Consider the following 16,301-nt stretch of genomic DNA (forward strand, 5'->3'; position numbering starts at 1 on the left):
CCCATCGCGTCACCCCCCCCCTCCCACAACGCACGTGGGGATGTCGCTGCCCCCGCCGCGTGCTTCAAAAACGCTTCCGGGTCGCGCGAGACTCTCGCGAGACTCTCGCGAGATCCTGCACCGGCCAAGATGGCGGCGCTGTGTCGGTACTCACAGGTGGCGTGGGGACGGGGTGAGGGCGAGGGGTGAGGGGACGGGGCGAGGGGTGAGGAGTGAGGAGTGAGGGGACGGGGTGAGGGCGAGGGGTGAGGGGACGGGGTGAGGGGTGAGGGCGAGGGGTGAGGGGTGAGGGCGAGGGGTGAGGGGACGGGGTGAGGGGTGAGGAGTGAGGAGTGAGGGGACGGGGTGAGGGCGAGGGGTGAGGGGACGGGGTGAGGGGTGAGGGCGAGGGGTGAGGGGACGGGGTGAGGGGTGAGGGCGAGGGGTGAGGGGACGGGGCGAGGGGTGAGGAGTGAGGGGACGGGGTGAGGGCGAGGGCGAGGGGTGAGGGGACGGGGTGAGGGGTGAGGGCGAGGGGTGAGGGGACGGGGTGAGGGGTGAGGGCGAGGGGTGAGGGGACGGGGTGAGGGCGAGGGGTGAGGGGACGGGGTGAGGGGACGGGGTGAGGGCGAGGGGTGAGGGGACGGGGTGAGGGGACGGGGTGAGGGGCGAGGGGTGAGGGGACGGGGTGAGGGGTGAGGGGCGAGGGTGAGGAGTGAGGGGCGAGGGTGAGGGGTGAGGGGCGAGGGTGAGGGGTGAGGGGCGAGGGTGAGGAGTGAGGGGCGAGGGTGAGGGGTGAGGGGTGAGGGGCGAGGGTGAGGGGTGAGGGGCGAGGGTGAGGGGTGAGGAGTGAGGGGTGAGGGGTGAGGAGTGAGGGGTGAGGGGACGGGGTGAGGGGTGAGGGTGAGGAGACGGGGTGAGGGGTGAGGGGCGAGGAGTGAGGGGTGAGGGGTGACGGGCGAGGGTTAAGAGTGAGGAGTGAGGGGCGAGAGGCGAGGAGTGAGGGGTGAGGGGACGGGGTGAGGGGTGAGGATGAGGAGTGAGGGGCCGAGGGGTGAGGAGTGAGGGGTGAGGGGACGGGGTGAGGGGTGAGGAGTGAGGGTGAGGGGCGAGGAGTGAGGGGCGAGGGACGAGGTGAGGGCACGGGGTGAGCTGCGGGGGTGAGGGGACGGGGTGAGGGGGTGGCGACAGGGTGAGGAGGGGTGATGTGAGGGTGAGGAGATGTAGTGAGACGATATAAGGTGATCGGCGAAAGGTGAGTGGTGAGGGGGATAAGGTGAGATGGGTGAGGAGACAGGGATGAGTGGATACGATTGAGCGTTCGGGTATGAGAGGTGAGGGTCAGTGAGTGAGGGGATAAGGGTGAGTGAGGGGATAAGGGTGAGTGAGGGGATAAGGGTGAGCGAGGGGGTAAGGGTGAGCGAGGGGATAAGGGTGAGCGAGGGGCTAAGGGTGAGCGAGGGGCTAAGGGTGAGTGAGGGGATAAGGGTGAGCGAGGGGATAATGGTGAGTGAAGGGGTAAGGGTGAGTGAGGCTGTGTCAGAGGCTTAAGCGAGTGGGGTGTGACCTGGGGCGAAGGGTGAGGATGCGTTGACTGCGGTTTAAGGTGAAGGTTACGAGTGATGCCTCGGGGGTGATGACGGGGTCAGGGTTGGGGTTTATAGGGAGGGGTGTGGGTGGGGTTGGTGAGTCGGTGAGACCGACTCACCAGGGTGGGGGGTGGGTGAGGTTACGTCTACGACAGCACGGGGGTCACGCACTGTCTGGGGGACTTGAGTGGTTCGCGCGCCGCGCTACGAACCCGGCGACTTTGGTTCGGTTCCCGCTCGTGGCCAACATCGGTGGCGAATATCTGACCCGTGCAGTGTAAAACAATAAAACATCAGCACTGGGGGAGATAAAGGCGGCTATGCCCCCCCCCCGCTCCCCACCACCTCGTGCGCGGTGCCGACTACGGCCTCACGAGCACCACGTGCACCCAACAGTCCTTGTGAGCTTCACGGGGGGGGGGGGGGGGGAGTCAAGAGCCGCATGGCTCACAGGGCTCACAGGGCTATACCTAATACATGAACTGAACTGACCTTTCTAGATTTGAAGTTTTCGTGACTGTAAGGATCCCTACTCTTTGGTTTTTCGGTAAAGTCACGTAGGTAAAAAATAAAGATTTATTTATTTTTTACATTTATTTGTTTTCATTTTAATTTATTTTATTTTATATGTTTTAGCTACGTGACTTTACCGAAGAAACCAACGAGCATGAACTGACCTTGTCTTTCTTGTTGCAGCAGCAGTGCGTGTACAGGAGAAGGCTTCAGGCGCTGCCCAGCCTCTGCGCCACCGCCGCACAGCGATGTGGGCACGAGCCGGCGACGCGCCCCCGGTGCTCCAGCACGCGCAGGTGAGGGCAGCCGCGGTCCCCGCGATCATTGTCAGAGGGGGGTGAGTGAGGGGGTAAGGGTGAGTGAGGCTGTCAGAGGCTTAAGCGAGTGGGGTGTGACCTGGGGCGAAGGGTGAGGATGCGTTGACTGCGGTTTAAGGTGAAGGTTACGAGTGATGCCTCGGGGGTGATGATGGGACGGGGTGAGGGTTGGGGTTTATAGGGAGGTAGGAGTGGCACTTTCACCGATGAGGCATCATCATCAGTGTGAGGGCCGCCACACATTTGAAAACATTGGGGGTTGACAGCGCCTTGATGGTGATGATGGGGAGTGGGGGTGTTTTCACATGTTGTGTATTGTCGGGGGCCGCACTAAAGGCCAGCATGGGTTTGGTAATTGCACTTGCTTCATAGCGGCGAGGAATCTCCCCCAGTGACGAGCTCGCATCTGGCTCCAATTCCAAATGGCTCACATGGTAGAGCCTGAACAGACTGAGTGGATTTTGGCAGATGCAACTCTCTCGACCAATGCGCTTGTGAGGAGAGGCAAAACCACATGGATCGTCTCCCTGAGATGTCCTGCAGCACCATAATGTGCTCCTCAAGATTTGGCAAATGCCAACACCGGAAGCCTGTGCAGAATATTGGGAAAAGACGAATATCGGTTGGACAGGAGACACGACAAGAAGATTGGATGATTTCATGTTGTCGAGAATGGAGGATCCATTACACACGTTATTGAATACATTGCCGATCATGAAGGATATACGAATAAGTTAAATGAGAACTGCTTTAACATTGACATCTGTCAAGTGCAGGAGAGGGGGACTGGGTGCGTGTACTTTTGTGTGCCCTATGCTTGGTCAATGTACTTGTCTGTCGTGTACCTGAGTGCAGAGTCCTCGTGTGCCATGCACCTTTGTGTCGCGTGCTTGTTGTTACGTGTACTCTCCGGCCGTGTGCTTGGCTGATGCTCTCGGCTGCGGTTCTGCCCTGCCACAGGGGAACGCGTACTCCACTGGAGGGAGAAAGGGATTCTTTTCGGAGTTTTTTGACAACATTAAGCAGGACATGACAAAGAATAAAGAAATGAAGGAGAGTCTTAAAAAGTTCCGGGAAGAGGCGAAACGACTCGATGAGTCTGATGCCCTGCAACAGGCGAGGAGGAAATACGTGAGTATGGATCACGCATGCCGCACAGGCACCGCAAACACACAGGCACACTCACACTGCACAGAGACACATGGAAACCACAAGCATATGGACACACACCACACAGACATGCAAACAACACACAGAAACACGGACACCATGGGCACATACATACACTCACACAGGCACCACACGCACACATGCAAATAACACAGACACATGGAGACCACAAACACACGGACACTGTGGGCACATAATACTCACACAGGCACCACACACACATGCAAGCAACACACGGACACCATGAACACACAGGCACCATAAATATGCATACACGACAGACAGACACACACAAACAGATATCATGAATATGCAAACATCGGAAAACAACCACACGGACACTGTGAGACATGTCAATTCCACTGTTCTGTCCGCCACTGCCTGCTGTTTCCGTCCGTCTAGAAAACAATCGAATCGGAGACGTTGAAGACATCGGAAAAGCTTAAGAAGAAGATGGAGGAGCTGTCGGACACCGTGAAGGAGGTGCGAGGCGAGCCGGGATGACGAGTTGCGTCGATTTGTCGACTCAAAGCTAGAATCGACGCCTTGTTTGTGGTGGATCATTCAGCCTCTTTCACCAACTGTTGGCATGTTATTAGATTCGCCTGTGTGTGTGTGTGTGAATGTGTGTCGATGTATGTACGTATGTTGAACTTCTTTCACTCCGTACTTAGCCAACCATGCTAATCGGATGAGCGGGGGAAGGACAAAAAACTAAAGACCAAAAGAAATTAGTTTTTAACCGAGATGTAAAAGTGCATAGCTCCAGTGGCTTCCTAATATTGGAAGGAAGAACATTCCAGACAGCGGAAGAAGCGCATCTGAAAGTTCACGATATGCAGTGACCATCTTTGTTCAATGGTTAGCCTTGTGTGTATGTTGTGTCTTGTGTGTATGTTGCGTGTGTGGTTGTACGACAGAGCAGTGAAGAGGTGGTTGTATGATGGTGGTGTAGCCCTGTACATGTGTGTGTGCGACTATGCCACAGGGCTTTGAGGAGGTGGGTGTATGTCAGTGCGTGTATGAATGTGTGTTTTGTTATTGGGGAGCGGTGGAACAGTGGTAAGAACACTGCGCTACGAACCCGGAAACCTGAGTTCGATTCCCGCTTACAGGCAACACCAATGACAATTATCTTAACCAGTCCTGGGCCTCCCCTAGGTTGACGAATCCTCATATGAATATGTGGGCGTTGTGTAAACACATTCACCGCTTGGGGAACACAGGCAGCCGGGAATGCCATTGGCCACCTATCATGTCGTGTGCCGTGCCGGCCTTCATAGGCGCTGCTAGCATGCAGCACTTGCCCCAAAAGTCTGTTTAAGGCTATATGGGGATCTTTGTGTAACTGTGCCGTAGGGCTTTGAGGAGGTGGGTAAGACCGATATTGGGAAGAGGCTCAAGGAGGGAGTGGAGGGAGCCGCCCGCACCGCCAAGGACTCTGCGCAGTCCGTGTCGCGGAGCGGGGAGATGCTGGGGAAGACGTCGGCATTCCGCGCAATCTCGCAGGTACTGGCGGCATCACACCCGACGTCACACCCGACGTCACACCCGACGTCACACCCGACGTCACACCCGACGTCACACCCGGCGTCACACCCGGCGTCACACCCGGCTTCTCACCAACACGCATCGACACCAACACCCACAGCAATACAGCCCAATGCACCAACGTACACATGAACACACACACACAAATACACACACACGGACAGCAATCATTGCCCCCCCCCCCCCTACTACGGAAACTTGGCAGGATCCTCTGGAAAAAGAGTCCTAATGCTCAGTGGGGTTTACTTGGGTAAACACGAGTTACAAAACCAACAGTAAAACTCCCAACACACATCAACTCACGGAAGCACACACACACCGGTCAACGCACGCACACGCGCCAGCGCATCTCGGTGAGTGGGCGACGTGTTTGTGGTGCAGAGCGTGGAGTCGGTGAAGAGGGAGATTGACGACAGCGTGCTGGGCCGCACCGGCAGCTACCGGCCCCCGGCGGTGCTGAGGAAGCGAAGCGAGGGCGCCGCCGACAAGGACACGGAGGAGAAGATCTTCTCGGCCAACACGTGAGACGCGCGGCGGCCACAGCTACGGCGTGACGCACCAGGGGCGGCGTGACACACGAGACATGGAGACACGGAGAGACGCACGAGACACAGCGATGGTGGTGGTGTACATCAGTCTGCTTGATGCGGTGTGCTTGTATGCTGTGTGTATGATGCACGCTGTGTATCTGTGTCCCAGAGAGGCGATGGGCATGGTGCTACACAAGGACTCACGTTGGTATCAACAGTGGAGGGAGTTCCGCGATGGGAACGTCGTCTTCAACAGTGAGACTCCATCCCTAATCCTAGCCTCACCCCTAACCCCAACCCTAACCTCACCCCTCCTCACCCTTCGTGTATTGTGAGTGTGGTAGTGGTGGATAGCGAGTGTGGTTGTGGTGGATAGTGATTGTGGTAGTGGTGGATAGTGAGTGTGGTGGATAGTGAGTGTGGTTGTGGTGGATAGTGAGTGTGGTTGTGGTGGATAGTGAGTGTGGTAGTGGTGGATAGTGAGTCTGGTGAATAGTGAGTGTGGTGGATAGTGAGTGTGGTAGTGGTGGATAGTGAGTGTGGTTGTGGTGGATAGTGAGTGTGGTGAATAGTGAGTGTGGTGGATAGTGAGTGTGGTAGTGGTGGATAGTGAGTGTGGTAGTGGTGGATAGTGAGTGTGGTAGTGGTGGATAGTGAGTGTGGTGGTTTGCGAGTGTGGTTGTCCTAGTTCAGGGGTCGGAAACTGAAATAACAAGAAGCGCTGTTAAAAAAACCTTCAATATTTAAACAGCCGCAATCCATTTGGAGATTTTGTAACGTTGTCGTGGTTAACGTTACCGCAGCCCTCGCAGCAACTATATTGTGGGTGGTGTCGGAGCGGTGTGTGTGGCGGGGCTCGCTGTGCGTGGTGTAAAGCGTGGTGAGACCACCGCGGTGCTGTGTCGGTTGCGGTGTCGGCACGGCGAGTGAAGCTGTGAGCGTGCGCCGCGTCACCGCACCGCGTGTGCCGTGTTGCAGGGTTCTTTGAGATGAAGATGCGTTACGACGAGAGTGACAACGCTATGATCCGCGCGTCACGCACCCTCACCGACAAAGTCTCCCAGCTCGTCGGTGAGTAGCCTCTCTCTCTATCTCTCACTCTCGACCTCGGAGGGGTTTGAAGTCCGATTCCGCCCGCATTATTAAAGAGCAGGGGGGTGAAGCGTCTGCCGTGTCCGTGCTCTGCTGGCAGGGGGACTTTTCTCCAAGACGGAGATGTCCGAGGTGCTCACAGAGATCCTCAAGGTGGACCCCGCCTTCGACAAGGAGCGGTTCCTCATGCAGTGCGAGAAGGACATCATCCCCAACGTGCTGGAGGTGAGCTCACTCGCTCGCCCAGATTCTCACCCCGGCTCACCCAGCACCTCGTTCACTCGCCCAGTACCTTGTTTGCTCACGCAGAGCAAACAAGGTACTGGGCCCAAAACCTCAGTCGCTCACCCAGAACCTCGCTTATCCAGAACCTCGCTCGCTCATCCAGATCCTCACTCGTGCACCCAGGACTTCGCTCGCTCACCTGCATGTCTCCGTGTCTCTGCCCAGGCGATGTTGCGGGGACAGTTGGACGTGCTGCAGGACTGGTGCTACCAGGCGGTGAGTCTGCCCTGCTCTCCCTGTCACTCTCCAATACCCAGGCCCCCTCTGAGCACAGCAGCGTAACACCCAAACTCATCCGCCCGAGTCTCTCTCACATATGGCTGGAGGAGAAATCATCATCATCATCACCAGCCAATGTCTATCCGCTGCTGGATAAAGGCCTCCCCACACCGATCGCCATCTCTGTCCAGTGTTCCTACAAATCCGTCTCACGCATAGACATGAACTTATTTAATCACTCCAACTCTGCGATGGATAGCAACCTTGTAAGTCTATGTACAGATACGTTTAGCTAGCAAATGGCTTCAGTTGATGTGGGTGGATTTCTGCTTCAAAGCCCCCCATTGAATGTTGAGTTCTACTCTGTGGTCCTCACATTGTGATTCATAAACTCACACGGAGGCTCATAGAGTCACACAGAGACCCGTAGACTCGCACAGAGACTCGGGGTCTTAGAGCATGGTTCCCAAACTCCAGTCCTGGAGACTTGTTTTCCATGTTTCACGTGACGTGCAAAGCAATGAACGGCGTCTGCGGCAATGGAGACCCAATTCAAATTAACATTGAGGTCATAATAAAGGTTTTTGGGTGAGATCGCGTTATTATAAATGTGTCGCAACCCTCCACCACCCGACATGACCAATCAGTAAAAAATGTGTCACGTTAACGAAACGCCAATTAGTTACTTTTTCAGCCCACCGGTGTGTTTGAAGTGTGAATCCACAACATTTAGAATTTGAGTACTGGTCGCGAAAGCCTCCGTGTAAAACTGTTTGGAATGTTGGCGTTTGCCAAAATCTCTCGCCATTTCGGGCGGGAGTGCGGTAGCGACACTCGTGCCTCGCAAGCAAGAAACCTGGGTTAAATTCCCGACTCGGGCATCTGCGTGGAGATTGAATGTTCTCTTCCCCTGTTCCTCCCGGTTCTTCGGTTTCCTTCCATCGATGAAACAAAAAAAACATCCAATGTAACTTGTCATATCCAAACATTGCAATGCTGAAATTAGCAACTTGGGATTTTATGAGGGGGTGTGTCGGTGTTTGTGCGCGTGTTTGGTATCGCACAGACGTACAGTCAGCTCGCTCACCCCATCAAGCAGGCTAAGGCCATGGGCTGCTCCTTCCACTCGCGCATCCTCGACATCGACAACATTGACGTGAGTTCCCCTCCTCCTCCTGCCTGTTGTCGTTGTCATCGCGTCTCAGAACCGCGTGCTTTGTCCTGCATGCTAGGGCCTGAATGCCATGAGCTGTGTGCTACGAGCTGTATGTTGAGCTATAACCTTTGTGCTCTGCTATGAACTTGTGATTTTGCTATGCTGTGGTCTATCTGGTTTCTGTGTCCTGCGACTCACTGCTCAACTCCTGCTCTGCTGCGTGCATCCATGCGTCACTGCGTGTCTCTGCGTTTCACCGCGTCTCTCGGCATCTCCACGCATGTGTCCGTGCATCTCCACGCGTGTGTCCGTGCATCTCCACGCGTGTGACCGTGCATCTCCACGCGTGTGACCGTGCTATGCCGCGTGTATCCGCGCAGCTGGCGATGGGGAAGCTGATGGAGCAGGGTCCCGTGCTCATCATCACCTTCCAGGCTCAGCTCGTGCTGGTGCTGCGAGACTCCAAGGGGCAGACGGTGGAGGGCGACCCCGTGCGTACCCACAACCTCTCACCCCCACCAAGGGAGTTAAACGAGCGCGCGTGCGGTTTAAAGTCCGCGTGCTTTAACGCCACTCCTCACCCTGCCCGCTCTGCCCGCACCCCCCCCCCCGCCCCGTGTGTGTCTGCAGGACAAGGTGGTGCGTATGTTGTACGTGTGGGCTCTGTGCCGTGACCAGGAGGAGCTCAATCCCCTGGCTGCGTGGCGCCTCCTGGACATCTCGGCCTCCAGCTCGGAACAGATCCTCTGATCGCTCAGCCCGCTCCCGGCCCCGCTCCCGGCTCCACAACAGCGACCACATCTTGGCTCCGGTTTAGTCAGAGCTCCGATACTGCAGCTCGTAGGGTGTGCCGCCACCGCCGGGAGTGGTGGTTGGTGGTGGTGGTGGTGGGAGGAGGAGGATTAGCTGAGCGTGAGCACTGCTATGGGGGTGGGGGGGGGCACGGTACGGGTGAAGGTGCAGCCCTGAAATTGCTTGTTCGAGCCACTGCTGGCGGAAAGGCCTCCACTACAGGGAGCTCTTAAGAGAGCAAAGAGGGTATTCTGCCTACTTTTCCACACTGGCCCGACATCTTGGAAGAGGTGGAAGGTGGACGCGATTCGTAATGATTCCTCCTCTCTCCTCCTCCGTGTAACGCGGGGGCCCAGGGTGCGCTAGCGGGCAGCGTGTGTCACGTTTATTGCGACCTTGCCCGACCCTGTACTGCCAAGATGAGGACGACACCATTTTTTATTGATTGATTTTTTTAATGTAAAAAATAGTGCTATGTTGGAAGAGAATGGTTATTATTATTATCATCATCATCATTATTATCACAGTCATAATGCGCTATACATGAAGCTATTAAAACAGGCGAAACGCGAGCTGGCTGATGATTCTGCTGTGTCGACGCGACACGGACTCTGCGCCGCTCGGGTTGGGATTGCTCCCTCCACCTCCTGGGCCCCGTGACGACGGAGCCCTGTAAACACACAGCAACAGCGGTGTCTGCAATTACAGCAGCACCCACTCCACTCCATTGTGCTCAACTCCACTCAATGGGGCCATATATTTCTGGCGGCAGCCGCGATCACCGTCATGTCCCATCCGTCAGCGCGTCTTTGTCTCGTGCGACTTGGGATGCGATGGTTTGATGAGCACGAGCAGGGCCATCCATAGGGGGGGGGGGGGGGGTGGGGCCCGGGGCAACGAAACAGGAAGTATTACATCTGACACCACCGGGACGTCGGAAGCACGGGGGGGGGGGGGTAGGGGGGGGTCACCCCGAGTCGCCGTTACCCGAGGGACGGCTCTGAGCACCGCAATGTGATGGTGGACACCGATGAGTGATTGGTCGGTGACACGGAGGTTGCTCACAGCTCCTTGTCTAATCCACTCCAGTCCGGTGTGATAGTGTCAGTCCTCGCCTGCATTGCCCACTCCAGTCCAGTGTGCTCCAGCCACCTCTCGTATGCTTCCAGTTCAGTGTCATCTACTCCACTGTAGTGACACAATCCAATGGAGTGTGAGCAATTTAGCACTTCCCTCCCCCTCTGCATTATCCAATCTCGTCCAGTGTGCTTCTCCAGCCCCCTCTCGTGTGCTCCACTCAATTGTGCTCCAGTCCACCTCGCTCCACTTCACTGTGCCACACTCCAGTCTGCTCCGCTGAAGCGTTTGCCAACTCGGTGGAGACGGGGCGAAGCGTGATCATGACCGCGACGTCCATCACGGCGACGGACTGGGCCTGAACCAGGCCCCCTCCGCGTGGTGAGTGGGAGAGCCGCCCTCCCGTGCCGGCGCGGTTCACCCCACGCTCGCCCCACGCTCACCCCACGCTCACCCCACGCGTCGACAGGGTTCACCCCATGCTCGCCCCCTACTCCGGCGCTGTTCACCCCACGCTCACCTCACGCTCATCCCACGCTCACCCCACGCTCACCACCCGCGTCAACGCGGTTCACCCCACGCTCACCTGACGCTCGCCCGACGCTCGCCCCCCGCGTTGCAAATTAGCGTACGCATCTACCCACCTCCTCCACTGGCACGACCAAACTGCGCCAGGGCCACGGTCGGGCCAACTGGCCCACTGGCGTGGATCAGGAAGCACCAAGATGTGTTTTCCACTGCAGAAACCAAGCCGTGCCGCTAACGTTGCACGCACAAAAAATGTATTGGCCTCGCTCGGGGCTCTTCGGCCCCGTTTGGTCCCCGGCCAGATTCAGAAGTGGTGAGCAAAGTGGTAAAGCCACCCGGACTGCGAGGGAGCCCCACGCTGGCGCGGCTCGGATGTTGCAGTGGAAAAGGGGCGGTCGAGTCCCGACGCTACAAGCGCCGCCCGTTACGTTCTCTTGAAGCGGCTCCATTCAACCTGCAGCTGCTGCTCCACCGAGACCAAGACAAAGATGCCCCGTGTCGCCTTACCATACTTTTGGGGCAAATGTTGTTAGCGAGCAGTATATATGAAGGCCGGCACGGCACACGAGGGGGTGGGTGGCCAGCACCACGCCCCGACCGCGTTTGTCTCGCGAGTGGCGATGTTTACACACCGCGCCAGGTACTCATTTGAGGTTGAGTCGACGTAACCACGACAATACCACTCCCCAGACACCAATACCAATATTGGTGTTAGTGTTCACGCGCGCATATACAGGCCCGTGCACTCCAATCGCTGTCGCACGCACGCGTGGCTGTGCGCTCGTTTCACCATTCCGCCAGGAGCTCGCGCGTTCCCGTTTTTCTGCCGGCTCCTCCCGCCGTTTGTTCAGCGTGAGGCACCGTCTCCCGAAGCCCTTGGTCGTGGCGCTGCGTGGCGCCGTCCGGCCTCGACCACCGCCGATGTTCGCTCGTCGCGCCTCCGGGGCGCCGGCTCCGGCGGCTCCGCAGCGTCCCCGGGCCGGGCGGGCGCTCCCCCCGTCCGCTCCCGGCGCTTAGCGTCCGCACGGCGGCGCTGCGCGCCCGGAGGAGGAGGAGGCCGGCGCGCGGGGTGGGGGAGCGCCGGTGGGAGGAGCCGGAGGGGGAGCGGCGCCCGGCGGCTTCGGGGCCGGCGCCGGCTTGACCGCCGCGGTTCTGCGCGCGCCGAGACGAGGGAACGCGGCGACCTGGGGGGGGCCGGGTTCACGAGCCGCCCCCCTCCCGGACGAGGTCGACCCCCGCGCGCCGCGAGGGAGGGGGGGCCACGCGGAGGGGCGCGGCGGGGAGCGCGACGGGGGCCGCGAGCGGTGCCGGCGGAGCGGAGCGCCCGACCGCTCGGGCGGCGCGCACGGCAGACGGCCGCCCGGGCGGGGACGGCGCCCATCTCCCAGGATGCACTGCGTCACCTGACCGGTCTCCTGCAGCTTCCTGAGCAGCTCCTCGAGCGCCAGGCTGGGTGCGCTCACTCGCTCTGTGTGGCCCTGCTGCTGCCCGGGGTCCCCCCCCGCGGTCGTCGCGTCCGACCCGGCGCTCTCCCGGGCCAAACGGCGAAAGCGGCGGCGGCGGCCGCGGCGGTCGCGACGGGCGACGGCCGCGGCCGGGGGTCCGCGGCGCCGCCCCCGCCGCCCGCCTTCCTGCGCGTCGCGGGCGGCGTCGACTCGGGGGTGGGCAGCGCCGCCAGCTCGGGGAGGGGGCGGCCGCCGGCACGGGGGAACGGCGGGGGGAGCCCCCCGCCCACTCGAGCGCCGTCACGTCCACCTTGCCGACGGCCATGAGCGGCACGAGCAGCGCGGCCGACCTGGCCACGGCGTCGACCTTGCCCCGCGCGGCGCCCTCCAGCAGCAGCTCCTCGAGCAGCCGCGAACGGCCGTAGGGCCCCGCCGGCCCCGGGCCGGCGCCCGGGGCCGGCGCCGCGGGCGGCGGCTTGCGCGGCCGCTCGGGGCCGCCGGGGCCGGCAGCGCCGGAAGAGGCAGACGGTGGCGACGCAGGAGAGCGCCGCGCCGAGAGCGAAGGCGCCGAGCAGGCAGAGCCACACGATGCCGGCGGGGACGCGGCCCGGGGAGGTGGAGACCCGCGGCTCGCGGATCGCTCCTGTGGCGGCACGCACGGCGCCAGCGGCCACTCGCGACACGCGGGACGCTCGCTACTCGCACTTGACACTCACTTCACAGTCATTACACTTGATGCTGCGCACACTTCACACTACACGATCACTACTCACTCAGACGTGACACTACTCACGCTTGGCACTCACTGCACATCACTCTTCAGGCTTGACACGACTCGCACTTGCCATGACTCACGCACTTCACAATCGCTACTCACAGTTGACACTAAACGCAGGACACTCACTACTCTTACACCGTGACGCTCCATGTGATGCTGTGGAGGAGACACTCACGCTGGACGTCACAACGGAGTCTGTGGAAGCACGGGGCAATGGAGACGCACAGGATCATCATCGTCGTCATCACCGTCATCATCGTCGTCATCACCGTCGTCATCATTGTCGTCAATATCGTCGTCGACATCGTCGTCATCATCGTCATTATTGTCGTCCACATCGTCGTCATCACCACCAAAGTCATCATCATTGCAACCACCATCATCATACTCGTAACCATCGACGTCATCAGCATCGTCACCATCATAAGCAGCGCCACCACAATCTTGCACAACCCATGTCAATATACACACTAGGCCACTGCACCAAAGTCAAATCACAGCACACAAATACAAAGATCCCCCGTATAGCCTTAACAGACTTGGGGCAAGTGCTGTTAGCGACCACCTATCAAGGCCGGCATAGCACACGTGGAGGTGGGTGGTCGGAACCACGCCCGGCCGCCTTTGTCTCCCTAGTGGCGATGTTTACTACACAACGCACCTCGTACTCATTTGAGTTCCCGAGTCCGGTTCAGATAATCGTCACTGGTACGCTTAGGTTTTTTCGGTAAAGTCGTGTAGGTAAAAATAATAATAAAAAAATCAATGAAAAAGAACTAAATCGATTTCATAAAGTTATTTTTTATTTTTACTATTTATTTACCGAAAAAACCTAAGAGTATGAATCCCGAGTTCGATTCACGCCGTGAGCGTGAATCGAACTCGGGTCGCCAGATTCACCGCGCAGCGCGCTAATCGCTACACCGCCGCTCCCCAACCACTACCACGGCAACAACATCACCACGGCGCTTGTGCCAGGCTATGTGCGTGCACGTTAAGGCCACGTGAAGTGTCGATCTACCACAGCACATGGCACAGACAGAGACACTGGACCCCCCCTGCAGGACTGTGGGGGGCTCACCGGCGCAGTCAGGCAGGTTCCCCGCGCTCCCCGTGGCGAGGGCTTGCTCCGCCATGGGGCTGGGGACACAGAGGGGACCCCCCCCTCATCCAGTTAGGCACGGCCCCCCACCGACACCAACACTCGGCAACCCCAAACAACCCCAAACATCCCCAAACCCTCGCGTCTCAGTGGGGCTGCTGCTGCGGTTTGGTGACGTCACTGCCAGTGCGTGGCGCTTTGTGACGTGTGGTGTACGGTCTGTGTTTGCGGTGTGCGTGGGTTATTGAGTGTAATGCGGTGTGTGTAGTGCGGTGCGAGTGGTGTGTGTATTGTGTAGTGCGGTGTGTGTAGTGCGGTGCGAGTGGTGTGTGTATTGTGTAGTGCGGTGTGTGTAGTGCGGTGCGAGTGGTGTGTGTATTGTGTAGTGCGGTGTGTGTAGTGCTGTGTGTGTGTAGCGGTGCATGTGGTGCAGTGCGTGCGTGTGGTTCAGTGGGTAGTGCGTGTGGTGCGTGTGTGCGGTGCATGTGGTGGTATGGTGCGTGCGGTGCGTGCGGTGCGCGAGTGTCCGCACCTGCCGTGGGATGATGGCGTGACGCGGCTGCAGGTCCCCCCCGACCAGGCGCAGTACGGGTCCCGGGACGCCAGGCAAGCCCTGGGGCCCACGCGAGACGGAGCAGGTCAATACCAGCGTATCTCCTGCACCTTCAGTCAATCGGTCCACTACTACGAATCTTAATCGATTTTTTGACCGGGCCTATTAATCACCCGGGCCAAAATTGCGTCGGTACCACCCTCCGCTCGAGCCCTGCCTGGGGTCTGGGTACCCACGGGGAACCCACGGGGTACGCGCGACGCAACGGACGCAACGGACGCACACCTGTCCACCCATACGGTTTACCCGTATTGTTGCACAGGGAAATTGAGTAACAAAAAACATTGTCTATTTGTGTTTCTACCATGTGATGGTACTTTGTAGAATTAACGTTTAGATTTATAATGGCACGGGGTGACCAACAAGGTCTGAATTGGTCTGTAATAAGGTAGGGGGCACTGGTAAGGGGTCGACAGTTGTGCGAACGTGACCCGACTCCCGTCGCCCATCGTGCGGCCATGGCCCTGGGACCGACGCCCCCAAGTTCCGACCACCCGGCACGGCGCGGGGGCGGCGAGTCCAACGCTGGCGCACGCGGGCAACGTTGTTTGTTGTGCCTGGTCGGCTGGTAGCAGGCTCTTGACGACACGAATTTGACACATCGTTCCCAAAGATCAATCTGGGGCGGATTTGTTGTCGGTTTTTTTTGTGACGAGAGGGGCCCGGCCGCTCCGGCCCCGTTCGGTGAACACAGCAGTCGTGGGGGGGAGGGGGGGGGTGTTTGTGGGGGGTGGGGGGGGTGTGAGAGGAGTGGGTTCACGAAGAAGTCGTGAGAAGGTGTGCGTGTGCTAGCGTGTACTAGGCGTGTGGTGTGGCATGCCCTAGGCGTGTGCCGCACTTCTTGCAGTCTGCGTGCGCGCGCAGTGGCTGAGCGGGAGGCGCAGCACGCAGGAGGAGAAGGCGAGGAAGACGGCGTGGCGCTCCGCGTCCACGAGCAGCGCCCGCACCGCGCGCGGGGACCGCTCGCCACAGCTGGGGCGGGGGGGCACGTGATGGCACACACAGCGGGGACACACACGACGTGGCACACATGGGATGACATGGGAGGGGTACATGAGGGAGACACGGGGAACATGGGGCGGGGGGCGGTGGATGGGAGACACGTGGGGAACACACGGGCCGGGGGGGGGGGGGATCGTGGGAGGGCACACATGGGTGAGAGATACGGGGAGGGCATAGAGTGGGACACGGGGACACGAGTTCAATTCCGCTCAGGGCCAGCTCCAGCGACGAGCGTGTGGACGTGCGGTGTGCGTCTCGCCCCACGTGTGCGCGTCTCCCCACCACGTGTGCGTCTCCCCCCACGTGTGCGTCTCCCCCCACGTGCGCGTCTCCCCCCACGTGCGGGTCTCCCCCCACGTGCGCGTCTCCCCCACGTGTGTGCGTACTCGCGGGCGCTGTAGGGCTCCGCCTCCTCGAGCAGCACGGCGCCACCACCACCGCCACCACCGCCAGCCACCGCCCGGCAGCAGCAGCAGCTTGAGCAGCACGCCGCTCTGCGCCGCGAGCAGCACCCCACGTCTCGTTGCCGTGGCGCCCCGCCCTCACGTCCACCGCGATGTGGG

At 59.4% G+C, this 16,301-nt stretch overlaps 1 protein-coding gene across 1 annotated transcript; it reads left to right on the forward strand.

Moving 5' to 3' along the window:
* The first annotated feature begins 40 nt into the window (after positions 1-40).
* Positions 41-9,765, forward strand: LOC133355192 (mitochondrial import inner membrane translocase subunit TIM44-like). The gene is given in 15 exon segments (XM_061572544.1): positions 41-85; positions 88-156; positions 2,268-2,349; positions 2,352-2,377; positions 3,359-3,529; positions 3,971-4,051; positions 4,928-5,077; positions 5,501-5,640; positions 5,819-5,904; positions 6,628-6,720; positions 6,842-6,966; positions 7,192-7,242; positions 8,312-8,401; positions 8,782-8,892; positions 9,032-9,765. Coding segments are annotated over 15 exon segments (1,440 nt in total). The 3' UTR covers positions 9,152-9,765.
* The last annotated feature ends 6,536 nt before the right edge of the window (positions 9,766-16,301 follow it).

This window comes from Lethenteron reissneri, chromosome 50 (assembly GCF_015708825.2).
Source record: "Lethenteron reissneri isolate LAM-NWPU_2019-01 chromosome 50, ASM1570882v1, whole genome shotgun sequence".
NCBI classification, from domain to species: Eukaryota; Metazoa; Chordata; class Hyperoartia; order Petromyzontiformes; family Petromyzontidae; genus Lethenteron; species Lethenteron reissneri.